The sequence below is a fragment of the Macrobrachium nipponense genome, chromosome 2, assembly GCF_015104395.2.
Source record: "Macrobrachium nipponense isolate FS-2020 chromosome 2, ASM1510439v2, whole genome shotgun sequence".
Lineage (NCBI taxonomy): Eukaryota > Metazoa > Arthropoda > Malacostraca > Decapoda > Palaemonidae > Macrobrachium > Macrobrachium nipponense.
In genome coordinates this window covers 106,574,669-106,588,578 of record NC_087201.1, presented here as the reverse complement: position 1 = coordinate 106,588,578, position 13,910 = coordinate 106,574,669, and the positions used below count along the sequence as shown (strand labels likewise).

Sequence of the window (13,910 nt, the reverse complement as noted above, 5' to 3'; positions counted from 1 at the left end):
TTAGGGCTGTATGCCTAACTATGACTACTTCAGGCTACTTCTTTATTTACCATTTCAATCATATATTTTCAGCTGACAAATTCACACCAAAAACGATATCTGAAGATGCTGTGCCCTCGGTTTTTGTTCCGCCTGTCTGTGCCTACTGCGGCATGAAGTCACGCATAACAGATGAGCCACACAAAATGGCTGCGCCCATGGTGCAACAGAAAATTGGTTGTAAAAAATAAGAAAACACCCCTTTCAAAAACTTTTTTCAACAGGAGTACTTAAATGGAATAATACTACATATGGAACTTCTAAAATGCAACCAGAAGTTCCCCTTTAAATATGGGCATAGCAGGAGATTCGCTAGGAGAATCACATGGTGGTCATTCTGATGTATTTGCCAAGGCATCCTCAGATGGGGCACGTGTAATGGTGGACCACGCTCGTCTTCTTCAAGGAATCTTGCATAGGGGCCGCTGGATTGTTCCTCATCACCAGGCTGCTTGCCTTCTTTGTTTTGTAATAGATCACTAAGTTGATCTTTTTGTCTTGATCGGTAGAGCTGATGTTTCCCGCAATGAAGTTCTTGAGGGCTTGCTTGTCGTCCTTGTACCTCCAGTGGAAATGCCCCTTGTAGAAAAGCTTGATGGGCTCTGGGACATTGGGGCGGGGTTCCTTGTGGTACCAAACTACCATATTTTTCCTTGTTGATTCATCCACAGTCTGTTGTTGACCAGGACCTGGGCTACATGCTCCAACCTGCTGTGTGTGTTAGTCCAGAAGGAGCAGTATCAGGTCCATCTGCTTTGTGTACGTACACCTTTGTGCTGAATCAGGTATCTTGCTGTTCAACAAGAATGATAAGAAAGGGTAGGCGGTGGTCCTGGCAGTGCTCTATCATAAACATGAGGAAACTGTAATCATGGAATCCTTGTCACAGCTGTTCTATCTTGTCCTGGGAGTTGGCGCAGATGAAGGTGTCATCAATTTAGCACACATACATCTTCGGTTTGCTGGAATTCTGGAAGATCTTTTGTTCGATGCCACCCATGTAGAAATTGGTAAAGAGGACTCCAAGTGGAGACCCAATCGCCACCCCTTCAATATGGGTGTACATGTGGCTGTGGTGGTTGGGGAAGGGGGCCTTCTAGGTACAGATTTCCAGCAGGTCTCGAAGGACATGCTCAGGGATATTCAAGGATGGAGAGTGTGAGTCCCTAAAAACACTGTCTAAGATCATCTGTACTGTCTTATCAACAGGGACACTGGTAAACAGGGACTCCACGTCCATCAAAGCAATGCATTTCCGAGGGGGGGAATGTGTTGATCGTGGGCATCTATGATGATAAGGAAGAATATGGAAGCTTTTCTACAAAGGGACACTTACACTGGAGGTACAAGGAGAACTAGCAAGCCTTCAAAAAACATCACTGAGGGAATGTCAGCCCTACTGACCAGAAAAAAAGATCAACTTGGTGATCTATTACAAAACGAAGAAGACGAACAGCTTCGTGATGAGGAACAACCCAGCAGTCCCCTCTTCAGGATCTCTTGAAGAAGACAAGTGTGGTCAACTGTTACATGTACCCCATCCAAGGATGCCTCAGCAAATACATTAGAATGACCACAGTGCGATTCTCCGCGTGAATCTTGCCACACCTAAGAAGGACCCATATTTAATCATGCCAGGACTGCCCATAACCTTCAAATAAGAAGAAACGATATTATACCTAATATCAAATTCATAGATCAGGCAACAGATCCCCAACTACACCACCTGGAAGCCCTCCATATAGGAAGGGAGAAACCTAACTTGAACATTACTCAAGAGATGTTTCTCCTCCCCACCACCGCCCAGAGAACAGCGATTGACCCCCTGACAGTGTCATAATCAGGAGCTACCACAGGTTGACAGGACTACCGCTACAGGCAGGACTTCTGACATCCAGCTGAATCCCCATGACCATCAGTGTGGGATCCCAAACTTTACTCAAGACCGGCTCACCAATGAGAATTCAGCTCTAGGTTTGAGCCACTATAAATACAACCACACAGACACTCTTGCTTTAGTCCCACTACCGCCTCATCAAGATGACCTGCGAGGAGGTAGAAATGTCATGATAACACCAGCTATATACCAGAGATGACCCCACCCCAGATTTTACCTACATTCACAAAATAATACCAGCACTGATGACAACCCCTGCTTGACCTGACCTGAGATCCCTATTTACCAGTAGTATACCAAATAAATGACACCAGAATCCTGTTTTTTAATAAAATATCCTCTCCAGCATTTTTAAGAATTTCAGAATATGAATATTGGCCAGTTACTAAAAAGCATCACTGAGCCAGATAAGTGGGTAATACAAGAAATAGATTATATGCATAAAATTAATTTGCTAAATTATGCCATTTTATTTAACATAATAGTTACTATTATTATTATTGAAAACAACTGCTGTTTCAACAGCATCTAGCCTGTACAGAGTCTTCTCTATTCTTCTTATCATATTCTTCTCGTCGGCAGGTAGATGGTATGATAATTTTTAAAGTGGGTTGAAAGATATTCTGCTCTTGTTATTTATTCTGCTCACATTTTGATGGTGTGCATGTAGGTGGTCATCTGCTGTGAGAGAGAATGAATATAAAATGGGCAAGTATTTAATGCTGGGTTTGCTGAGATTTTGGCAGCCAAGTTTTCGTTGGTCTTTTGTAGCCCTAGTGAGTCCAATGGAGGAGAGGGTTTGTATATGCATATTCTTGAAGCAATAGTTCACTTGGAGCCAGCATCCCACCATCAAGCAGTAGATAGCCCTGATTGGTTACCTTGTCTCTTTGGAGATGTGGGCACTTTGTAACTAGTTCATAATTTGCTCTCTATTGCTACAGCTGAATAGGCCATGGTCAGGTTGTCCTTTGGTACAGCCAGCATGTTGCCTAGTTCATGGTGACATGAGGAAACATTTTCTTTGAGAGCAGAAACTATGGATAGGAGTGGCAACAGTGATTCTCCTATTTAAACATACACACATCCATAAAAGGACAGGAAGCTCACCTTAGGAAAGCATAAGGCAAATAAACTGCCATAGTTCAAGGTAGTTTTCTTAGTGCTGCTATGTCAAACAACAAAACCACAGTGACTTAATCATTATGTGTGAGAAATCAATAAATCTCTACCACTTGGCAGTGGAGATTTTCACATAAGCAAAACGACATTGGTTATAAATCATGGCAAAAATCAAACCGGGAAAGAAGAACAATAAAAAAACAGTCATAAACATGAAATACCATCGTATGATTGATACATCCCGACATCAGCAAGGCTGTGTGGTGACTGTCAGGCACCAAAATTGTAGATCTGTTAGTGAAAAACCCCATCAACAAGCTTTTAAATTTTTTGTTCAGGCCTGCCGGATTTCCAGCCTTCAAGCATCCATGAGGAAAATTACAATCTTCATCACTACTGATATTCATATTCTTTCTCACTACCACTGCTATCTGGCTTTAAAAATATGTAATGAGTTTTGGATGGCTACATCAGCTCAAGCTCCAAACATGACTTACACATTTCACAATTAACAGTATGAGGCATTGTCAACTTGATTCCTCTCAACTCAAAGTAAGATTCAGGCAATAAAAGTAATTTCTTTGCTAAGAAGCAAATGTTATTTCTTAACAAAATAATTTTTTATCAACCCATTACTTATATCAAATTCTCCCATCTTCTAGCCCAATGTCCTTGCTGTCAAAGGTTAAGACATGCAAAGGATAAGTTGGTCTGAAAGCTGAAATCATTAAAGAAATGCACACCATACACCACCTTCTTTTCTTAACATCCAACACCTTTTCTTCAGTAATCAGAGAATTACTTTCTGAGAAATTCTGCGACAAAATGAACAATAGAAGTACAATGGTCCCCCCGTATTTGCGGGAATGTGTACCAGACCCCTCCCCCCCTTTGAATAGTTAAAATCCGCGAATAGTTGGAACCCCTATAAAAAATTATTTGGTAGATAAAACTCAAGAAAAACCCATTAAAAATTCTTATACCTGTTTTTTTTTTTTAAATAGTTTTATCACAAAAAAGGGATTTTGACGAAGGAAAAATCTATTTCTGGGTGATTGGCTCGTGTCGCCCTATGAAAGGATCCTTAATATCATTCTTTCTAGGTAAAATTAATCTAAAATTACCAGAGAAAAACAAAATTAAGAAAATGTCAGTAAAACTGACTCGCTCACTCTTAAAAAGAAGTGTCGGTATGGTAATAGGGGCGAGTGGGAATCACTACCACGAGACATTCACCAATTAGAACTTCCAATCAGAATCCCCTTAAGAGAGAGCTGATACCAACGGGCGATGCAGCCGCTACTACTACTACTAGAGGACGCCACGGACAGCAGCGCCCCTAGCGGACATCCTTAATCTAAAACATCTTGTCCTGCATGGGGGGGGAAAACAATATAGGGTGGGTTTCATAGGGCGACACGAGCCAATCACCCAGAAATAGATTTTTCCTTCGTCAAAATCCTTTTCTGGGCTCAGCTCGTGTCGGCCTATGAAAGAGTACCAGAGAAACAGACAAGATGGGAAAAAAGGAACAAATGAAAAGCAGTTGTAAAATGATGGATATAATATAAGTAAATCAATTACAGCATACAAACTAAGTACTTAAACTAACTTATACTAAACAGTAAAATAACAGAACGTTAGTAATCTAAAGTACTTAAAAATAGTAATCACAGTAAATTACAATGATGCAGTGTAATATAAACAAAAGGGATTTACTTGAAAATATTTACAAAATATACAAACACATTGTGTCCTACCCTAGCATAAAATAAGGGTAGGTACACTGAAGTACACCATCAGTACAAGTGTGGATGTCCCTAGCAAAAAAATAAGGGACAATCCACTATATGATTCAGCGGCTAAGGCTAGGATATCCGAGTAGCATGGCGATAGGGTGAGGCATGTTGGATGATGTAGGTAGAAAGGAGACCTGGATCTATACTACGACTACTATACAGTATCAGGGGAAACAATGTTTCCCGCTGCTACTGCTGAAAATTTTGAAAAGATTCCAGGACTTTAGATAATGACGTTTAAAGACTGTCGGGGATTTCCATCCAGTATACTTTTTAAGATCCTCAAAGTTCATATGTTGAAAGTAATTAATTGAGGTGGCTACTCCCCTGATATCATGTGCTTTTGGGAATGAATCAGGATTGGCTTGTTTAATGAAGTAAAGGATTTGTTGCCTAATACCTTTTACTGACAAAGTACCACCTTTTTCTCTCATGAAGAGAGCACCTGAGGATCTTGATGAAGTACGAGATAGAAAGGCTCTAAGAGTTGATACGTGGGAGCAGGAGAAGGATCCTGGGGAAGTGGGATAACTTTCCAAGGGGCCCACCTTGCAAGAGGATCCTCATTTTGGCTAAAAAGCTACGATCCGGAGCAAGTAGAACTTCTCCTGATGGGAGGAATTCCACATGACCCGCATCCCTGGATAGAGCCGACAGTTCTGAAATTCTAGCTCCTGAGCTAGGCTTAATAAGAATAATGTCTTTCTCAGGAGCATTATGAATGTACAAGACGAGTTGTCAGTATCTGAAGCTAGTTTGAGGACATCATTTAAGAACCATGAAACTGCAGTAGGCCTTTGAGAAGGTCTAAGTCTAGCACAGGCTTTAGGGATAGACGTGAAATAAGATTCAGTCAGATCTATCTGAAAACCTACTTGAAAGATCTTCTTCAAAGCCGATTTATGAGTGGTAATAGTGCTAGCTGCTAAACCTTTTTCAACAAGGACCTGAAAAAGGATATAGCTAGATTAACTGTCATGGTTGTAGTGTTCGATTCTTTCAAGAAAGATGCTAATTTTTTAACAGCTGAGTCATATTGTCTAATGGTTGACTCTCTCTTATCTGATTCTAGGAAGAGAATATTCTGTGGATCAATATTAGCATCTTTATTAGCCGCAAACTTCATGAAGTCCATAAAGTTAGGGTCTGGAGAATTCCTGAGGAAGCGAACACAGTCCTCATTTGTACTGATTGTGATAGCTTGGGATTGGGGATCCGTTGAGGTCGGAGGCCCAATTCCAGAAGAAGAGGATACCAGTTGCTCTTGTTGGGCCAGTCCGGTGCAATCAGAGCTACTATCCCTTTGAAAGACCTTAGTTTGCTTAGGACTTTCAAGAGAAGATTCACTGGAGGAAAAACATAAATTTTCCTCCACTGATTCCAATCCAACGACAGGGACGTCCGTGGCATAAGCCAGAGGGTCCAGGTTGGGGGCCACATAGCAAGGGAGCTTGTGGTTCGCTTGTGAGGCGAAGAGATCCACTTGGAGACCAGGGACTCTCAGGCTTATCCACTGGAATGACCGTCGTCTAGAGACCATTCTGATTCCAGAGGAACTGACCGGGACAGAGCGTCTGCTATCACATTTCTTACCCCTGCCAGGTGAGTGGCAGACAGATGCCATTTGTGTTTGTTTGCTAGAGCAAAGATGGCTATCATGACATGATTCACATGCTTGGATTTGGGACCCTCCTCTGTTGATGCAATGAACTACCACTGCACTGTCCAAAACTAGCCTTAGATGAGACTTCTTCGGGGGAAGCAGTCTCTTCAAGGTAAGAAATACTGCCATTGCTTCCAGAACGTTTATGTGAAGCTGGCGAAATTGAACTGACCAAGTCCCCTGAACCTGTTTGAACTGAGAGTATCCCCCCCACCCGGACAGGGAGGCATCCGTGTGAATGGTTAACACTGGAAGGGGATATTGAAGGGGTACCTTCTTGGCTAAGTTCTTTACTTTGACCATGGACGGAGTTGATTGCGGAGGATCTGTGGGATTACTGACAACTTGTCTCGAGATTTGGTGTTTGCTCTCGATCGCCAAATTCGATTAAATCTTTTAGCCTTGCTTTCAGGAGGATATCTGTTACCGAAGCAAACTGAAGGGACCCTAGGATTTCTCTCCTGGTTTCTCCTTGATGTTTGTTTGCATTTGAGAAATTGCCTGACAGATTTTGCTATTTCCTTCCGTTTGGCCACTGGAATTGACAGATTGTGGGAAGACAAATCCCATTGGATTCCCAGCCACTGAAAACAAGACTCCGGGGTAAGTCTGGATTTCGTTTTGTTTATCTGGAACCCCAGATGTTCCAGAAAGTGAACTACCTTTTTGGTGGCTTCGAGACATTCCTCGACGGTTGGTGCCCAGATCAACCAATCGTCGAGGTATGCTGCTACCATGATTCCCTGAGTTCTCAATTGCTGTACAACCACTTCTGCTATTTTCGTGAATACCCTGGGGGCTACATTCAGACCGAAGGGCATCACTTTGAATGAGAATGTCTGATTTCCTAGCCTGAATCCTAGGAATGGGCGGAAGTGCCTGGCTATAGGGATATGATAGTATGCGTCTGTAAGATCGATGGAGCATGTGACGGCTCCACGCGGAAGTAAGGTCCTTACTTGCGAGAGGGTAAGCATCTTGAACTTGTCGCAACGAATGCCAAAGAGTTTAGCTTTGACAAGTCTAAGATTACCCTTCTTTTTGTTGAGCCTTCTTTGGCACGCTGAATAAGCGACCTTGAAATTTTAGATGCTTGACTCTCGCAATAGCTCCTTTCTGAAGGAGTTTCCTCCGCGTAATCTGTCAATTCCTCTGATTGGTACTTGGTGGAATGATTTGATTGGAGGCGGATCTTTGATCCAACTCCAACCCAATCCTTTGGACACTATGCTCTGTGCCCAATTGCTGAACCCCCACCTGTGGCGGAAGAGGAACAGCCTCCCTCCTACCTGGGGAGCCTCATTGTTGATGGGCGGGTTGACCACCACGCCCTCCTCTGAACTGCCTGCTCCTTGTCGCCCTTCCTGCGCCACGCTGGCGAAAGTAACCTCTCGCCCTACCTCTCGGTTGTTTGTAGCCTTGAGCCTCACCCAAATGTAGGGTTGAAGGGCCGGCGAGATTGAGTAGGAGGGTCGACGGCTGTGATTGAGGAGACAACAGGAGGATGGGCTGGTTCTGTTTCGAACTAGCAGGTTGTCCCTGTTGGGTAACCGGGACGGCCTGCACAAATTGCTGCTGTTGCTGGTGTTTCTGATACGGCTGGAACCTCTTACCAGCCTTCTTTGGTTTCTTACCAGCAGTGGGGACGGATTCTTGTTTCCTCTTTGACGAAATACCCCACCTAGCTCTAAGGCTCTGGTTGAGCCTAGCAGCCTCGTGGTGCACTTCATTAACAGCGGACTCTGGGAAGAGATCCGCTCCCCACATGCTAGAAGCCAAGAGTCTATTAGGCTCTGGCCTAATAGTACACTCCTGCACGAAGTGCTTTCGGCAATTCCTCCTAGCTTGGAAGAAGTCGAAAGCATCTGTTAGGACCGTCTGAAACTGAGATTTTGCCAAGATCTTAAACAGCGGTTCCGTCGCATATGAGAGAGCAGCCATTTCTGTTATTATAAGAGAATTGAGGGACCTGCCAAACCTGGTTCGCGCGTCAAACTCTGCCTGAATTAGGGAATCAGGCAGCCTTGGCAGCTTCTCGCCGAACTGGTCCATGGCGCAGTCCGGTTTGAGCTTACCAAGCGTGAACGTAGCTGGCAAGTTCTCCCACAATTCTCCGAAAGCCGGGAAGAGCGGAGAAGTAGACTCCGCCTCCCTCAACTGTGGCATGGGCTCATCCTTGAGGACTGCCTGAAGGGTCTTCTCTACTATTTTCGTGGCGAACGGAAGAGAAGCCTCCTCTTCCGTCGCGAAAATAGTAAAAGGACTCTTATAGGCCTGGAGCTTAGTGTTCGTGCACTCCCAGTCCTCAAGGCAGTGAACCCATTCCCGCTGGGCATGATCCCTACTGTATAGAACAGACTCTCTAGAGATCTTGTCTTCCCTAGTCAGAGCCGTTACAGTCAGCCTAGCATAACCGATGAAAGGCTGCGTCAGACCCGGAGGGTAAAACTCGAAGTCCTCAATCCTCCGAATTCCACACTCCGGGATAGAGATCATCCCATCCTTAAAAGGAGCGTAGGCAGCTACTCTCCATGGATTCTCCATGGAGAAAGCTGGCAGAGAGTCGTATGGCGGGAGTTGGAGAATGCCAGTGCTTGGCACTGGGGAGACTGGAAGAGGGACCTGAGAGAGCCCGGCTACTCGGTCCTCATTCTCTCTAACCCTGTTAGAGAGATCTTGTATGGATTGGCCTGATTGAGACAGAGTGCTCGACAATTGTGCGAACATCTGCTCGAATCTCGTCCCCAGGGCGGAGACTTGCGAGCCAACCAGCTCGCCCACCTGTTGCATCACCACTGCTGAGAAAGCAGTGGGATCAAAGGTGCTAGGGTCCTGCTCCTCCCACCGGCGTTGCCGAGTGGAAGTGGTGGAGGCAGGAGAAGGCATTGGCTCGGCGGGAGCGCGAGCCTTCTCCTTAGAAGCCTTGCTTCTAGAGCTCTTCGAGTGAGAAGAACTCGGCTTGGCTTTCACCGCGTCGGCGTAGGAAGTCGAAGACTTCCTAGCCGAAGAAGACGAAGACGACTCCTAGAAGTTGGCCTTAGCTAGAGTCTTCGGTTCTCTGTCCCTTCACCTTTGGGGGTACAGAGAGAGCGGGAGAGCGGGTAGGGATCTCAGATCCCACAAAGCCTTGGAAAGAAGCGCTCGAAGAAGGGACAGGAGAAGATCCAGGAGCACCCAAGGAAAGACCTTGGCGCCCGACACACCTACCTCAACCAACAAATCCTCTGCCCCCTACCGCCATGGGCTCGATGTTTAGGTCCAGGGCAGCGACGTCCGGGACCGACTCCTGGGAAGCTACGACCCCAAAGGATTGCTGGAGATCTTGCTGGATGGAGGCTATCAGAGGGGCTGCGGACAAGGGGTCAACATACCCAGTTGACTTGCCCGCAGGGAAGATCTGGACGGCCAGCTTCTTGTCCAGAATGTACGGCTGGCCTTTGGCGGCGTTCTTCCCGAAGCCGCCCACCCACGCTTTCAGGGTGGCGAGGGCGACCTCCCTCACACCGGTAGCCTGAAAGAAAGGGTGAGATGAGCTTCTAATGGCGGAACGGGGTTAACAAACTTATGACTAAGAGTTGTTAGTAAAATGATAAGGAAGCCTATAATGGACTTACCCCATCTCCCAGCTGACCGACTAGGTCGTAGCAGATGGCGCAGGCTTCTGGGTGCCAGAAGATCATCTCGTTAAATGACGTGGCACAAGGGGCGTGAGACCTGCACTCATCGTGGCCGCAGGGGTCGTACAACGTCGCGTTGCACGCTGGGACCTGACAGTTGGTAGCCTGTAAGTGGAAAGATACATGAGTATCAGGAAAACACTTACAGCCTAACAGTTGCTCCGCTGGTGCCGGAGCGATAAAGTTAGATTAAACCAGAGCCCCGCCATAATACGTGTGGTAACAAGGTTGGTTGGGTATCCTAGGCTATAGCTCCGCTGATGGCGGGGACACAAAAGGAAACCAACCAGGAGTGGTGGTAAATGGAAACCACGACGGAAAATGGCGGGGATGGTAGATATATAAATAATAAAATTAAACAATTCATCGTAAAATTAGGGTATATCCTTAAAATAACAATAATAACAAACCTTTCTCCACCCGTCTACTAGAAGAGTGCACGGGTAAAGAAAAAGCAAGCTCCCTTCCGGTAGCGGGGAGAGATGTAAGGATATAGTAGGCAAGCAACCGACCACTAGTAGTCCCCACCCCGCCCGCTGGCGGAGCCAGTAATCTATAACCAAAGGTGCCCCGGCTGCGACGGAAGGCTCCTTTCGTTATAGCGAGGGAAGGTGGCTGAGCAACTGGGGAGGGGGGAGGAAGGTCTCGGCGTAACACGGCGGGAGAGAGAGAGGGGGGGGGATGGCCTACTCCTCCCCGCCTCACCGACTACCCGCTCGGAGACCCGGTACCTCATGAGTGGTCGCCCTATACCCCCCGCTGGGAGGAACCCCTGGCCACCTCAGAGAGGGAGAGAGAAGGCGACTGAGGTTGTCATGACAACCAAGGGGTCCCCCAGCCCCTCCCTATACCAGGAAGGGAGGGCAGGGGCAGGGTAAGGTGCGATGGAACACGTGACCGCAAGTGGCCTAGGCCGCGAGCAACACAACCGTGGGAGGGCCACGTGAACCAGGCTGTACCAATACAAGGAACATGCACCTAGGCTGAGCCTAACACCCTAAAATATATATACATCGAAAAGATGGAAAAGACACTTTTAGTAAAAGAGAGAAAGAAGCCCAGGAGGAGGCAGACTGTTCCAAGAAACAGAAGCCTACTCGGAGCCAGCGATAGCCGATGAAGAGCAAGAGCCGGGATGCTGGGCAGGAATAATAATAATAGCCCTAAATACCAAACTAAGAGAGATGGTAGGAGGGCTAAACTGGCTAAAACTCGATGTAAAAGACAATGAACGTAACATAGTAAGCCCATAAGTATAAGAAGTCCCAGTATGGAGGACCGGGAATTCTTAACGAGGCAGCATGGCGCCACCACGAGACAACCGGGAAACCGTATATGACCTATTAGGAGGAAAATACTGGTACCCGGAAGATAAAAATGTGGTAAAACATTACTTATGAGTTACTTAACTTAGCCGTTGCAATTGCAGAGCGTTCCATGGTGAAGAATAGGATAAATCCCGAAATTAGCACAGCACAGAAAAATAATGCGTCTTGACGCTAGCGCTAATAATTAAGGATGGCCGCTTGGGGCGCTGCTGTCCGTGGCGTCCTCTAGTAGTAGTAGTAGCGGCTGCATCGCCCGTTGGTATCAGCTCTCTCTTAAGGGGATTCTGATTGGAAGTTCTAATTGGTGAATGTCTCGTGGTAGTGATTCCCACTCGCCCCTATTACCATACCGACACTTCTTTTTAAGAGTGAGCGAGTCAGTTTTACTGACATTTTCTTAATTTTGTTTTTCTCTGGTAATTTTAGATTAATTTTACCTAGAAAGAATGATATTAAGGATCCTTTCATAGGCCGACACGAGCTGAGCCCAGAAAGTGCATTTAATGATGAAATTGCTAAAAAAAAAAATTCTGGATATTTCTCACAGATAACTACCGTGAATAGGTGAATTTCCCGTGAATAATGTGTAGATATGGTCCAGAGATAAAACCGCAAATCCGTGAGTCCGTGAATCCGGAGAACGCGAATACGGGGGGACCCACTGTACAGTAATGACTTTGTTATGAAAATTGATTTTAAAAAATTTTGTAATAATTTGCTACTTTAAGATATGCTGTCTCAACACACTTGAAAACAATAGGACTACTATTACTGTAAAGCAGTTTAACAGTTTTCAACGATTATGAAGTTCCTTACCTGAAATGGCATCGTACTAATTTATCTGGACATTCCAACAGGAGAGGACCTAAATGAGCTGCTCCATCCTCACTCATGAAATAATTTACAACCCAACCGCATACTTCTCGAGAATGTTGTAAAAGTGATAAAAGAAGTTGGCCCCACTGAAGAACAGTGCTTTCCTCTTTATCCTTTGTTCGCAGATATGTATTGAGTAGGAAGTTTAAACCAAGGCAAACAGCCTGAACACTCATGGTGCCATCCTTTTTATTTTCACTCTTTTCCTGCAAGAAAAGGCAAAATATAGCAATAATAACAGCAACACAAGTTGTTAACATTACAAACAGAACTCCTTAATTTCACAACTAACAAACATGTTGCTGATGGCAGTCAAAAACAAAAACTGTCTTAGAGACTACCTTGTGAAGCACAATAGGACTAGGTATGTCAGTAAAAACATTATTCACACTGCTCAGCTGCCAGCCACTTGATTTACTGTGAAGGTCGAATATATGACATTCAACACTAAAGGTATGAAGTTTATAAGTAAAAGTCGTGGTTCAAGTCAAACTAGCATAAAATGAGTTTGAACTAGTTTGGACTAACATCTATCGTCAAGGCTGTGATGAATATATGTATATAGTTTATAAAGGAACAGAGAAAGTACTGAGCTGCTTCTTGTAAGTATTACGGTTGTCAACATGTGAGTATTTTGGTTCAAACAAATTACATCAATGCCTTAAAAATTAAACTTTTCACAGACTTCACAAAGTATTATAACACAGGGGATGAGCAAAGAGATATGTACTGCAGTCTGCACTTATACAGTACAACAGTTTGGAACAAGCACAGTACAGGCAGTTGGAACAAGCACAGTATGTATTATTTAACAAGCGCAGTAGTACTCAACTTCTGATCATTTAAAACTTGGCTTTAGAAACACTATTCCTACACAACTTTTAAGAAAATAATGAGATTTCACTATCCTAACTGTCTACTTTGTTTAGGACACTTTTAATGATCATGGCCATTGAGTGGAAAGCAAGGCTGATGATAAGTATTTCATGATGGTAGGCATAATGAAGTACAGTGGTCCCCCGGTATTCACGGGGATGCATACCAGAACCCCTCCCGTGAATAGTTAGAACCCGTGAATATTTAGAACCCCTATAAAAATGCTTAAAACCTCTTATTTTGTTAGTTAAAACTCAAGAAAGACCCACTAAAGATTTTTATACCTGGTTTTTTTAATAGTTTTATCACAAAAAATACATTTTATAATGAAACTGATAAAAAAACCAGGAATTTGTGGATATTTCTTATAGAAAAATACCGTAAATAGGCAAATTTTCCATGAATAATGCGGGGAAATGTTCCTGAGAGAAATCCGCAAATATGTGAGTCTGCAAATCCGGAGAATGCGAATACGGGGGGTCACTGTACTTCAGCCAAGTACTGTTAAGCATATACTCCTGTATGTAATAGCTTGCTTTTGATCATACAGATGATGAGTGGTTCCTGTCAACTTACTAGGGTAGGATAATTGATCTCCTACATCCCAAGACAAACAATATAAAACTAACCCAC

At 44.5% G+C, this 13,910-nt stretch overlaps 1 protein-coding gene across 2 annotated transcripts in view; it reads right to left on the bottom strand.

Moving 5' to 3' along the window:
* The window catches only part of LOC135220891 (ubiquitin carboxyl-terminal hydrolase 24-like), a 394,433-nt gene that overhangs the window by 67,771 nt on the left and 312,752 nt on the right, over window positions 1-13,910 (bottom strand). For both annotated transcript variants that reach the window (XM_064258501.1, XM_064258502.1), the window contains exon 32: window positions 12,342-12,607. In XM_064258501.1, the coding sequence (XP_064114571.1) occupies window positions 12,342-12,607 (266 nt within the window). The remainder of the gene's footprint in view (window positions 1-12,341; window positions 12,608-13,910) is intronic.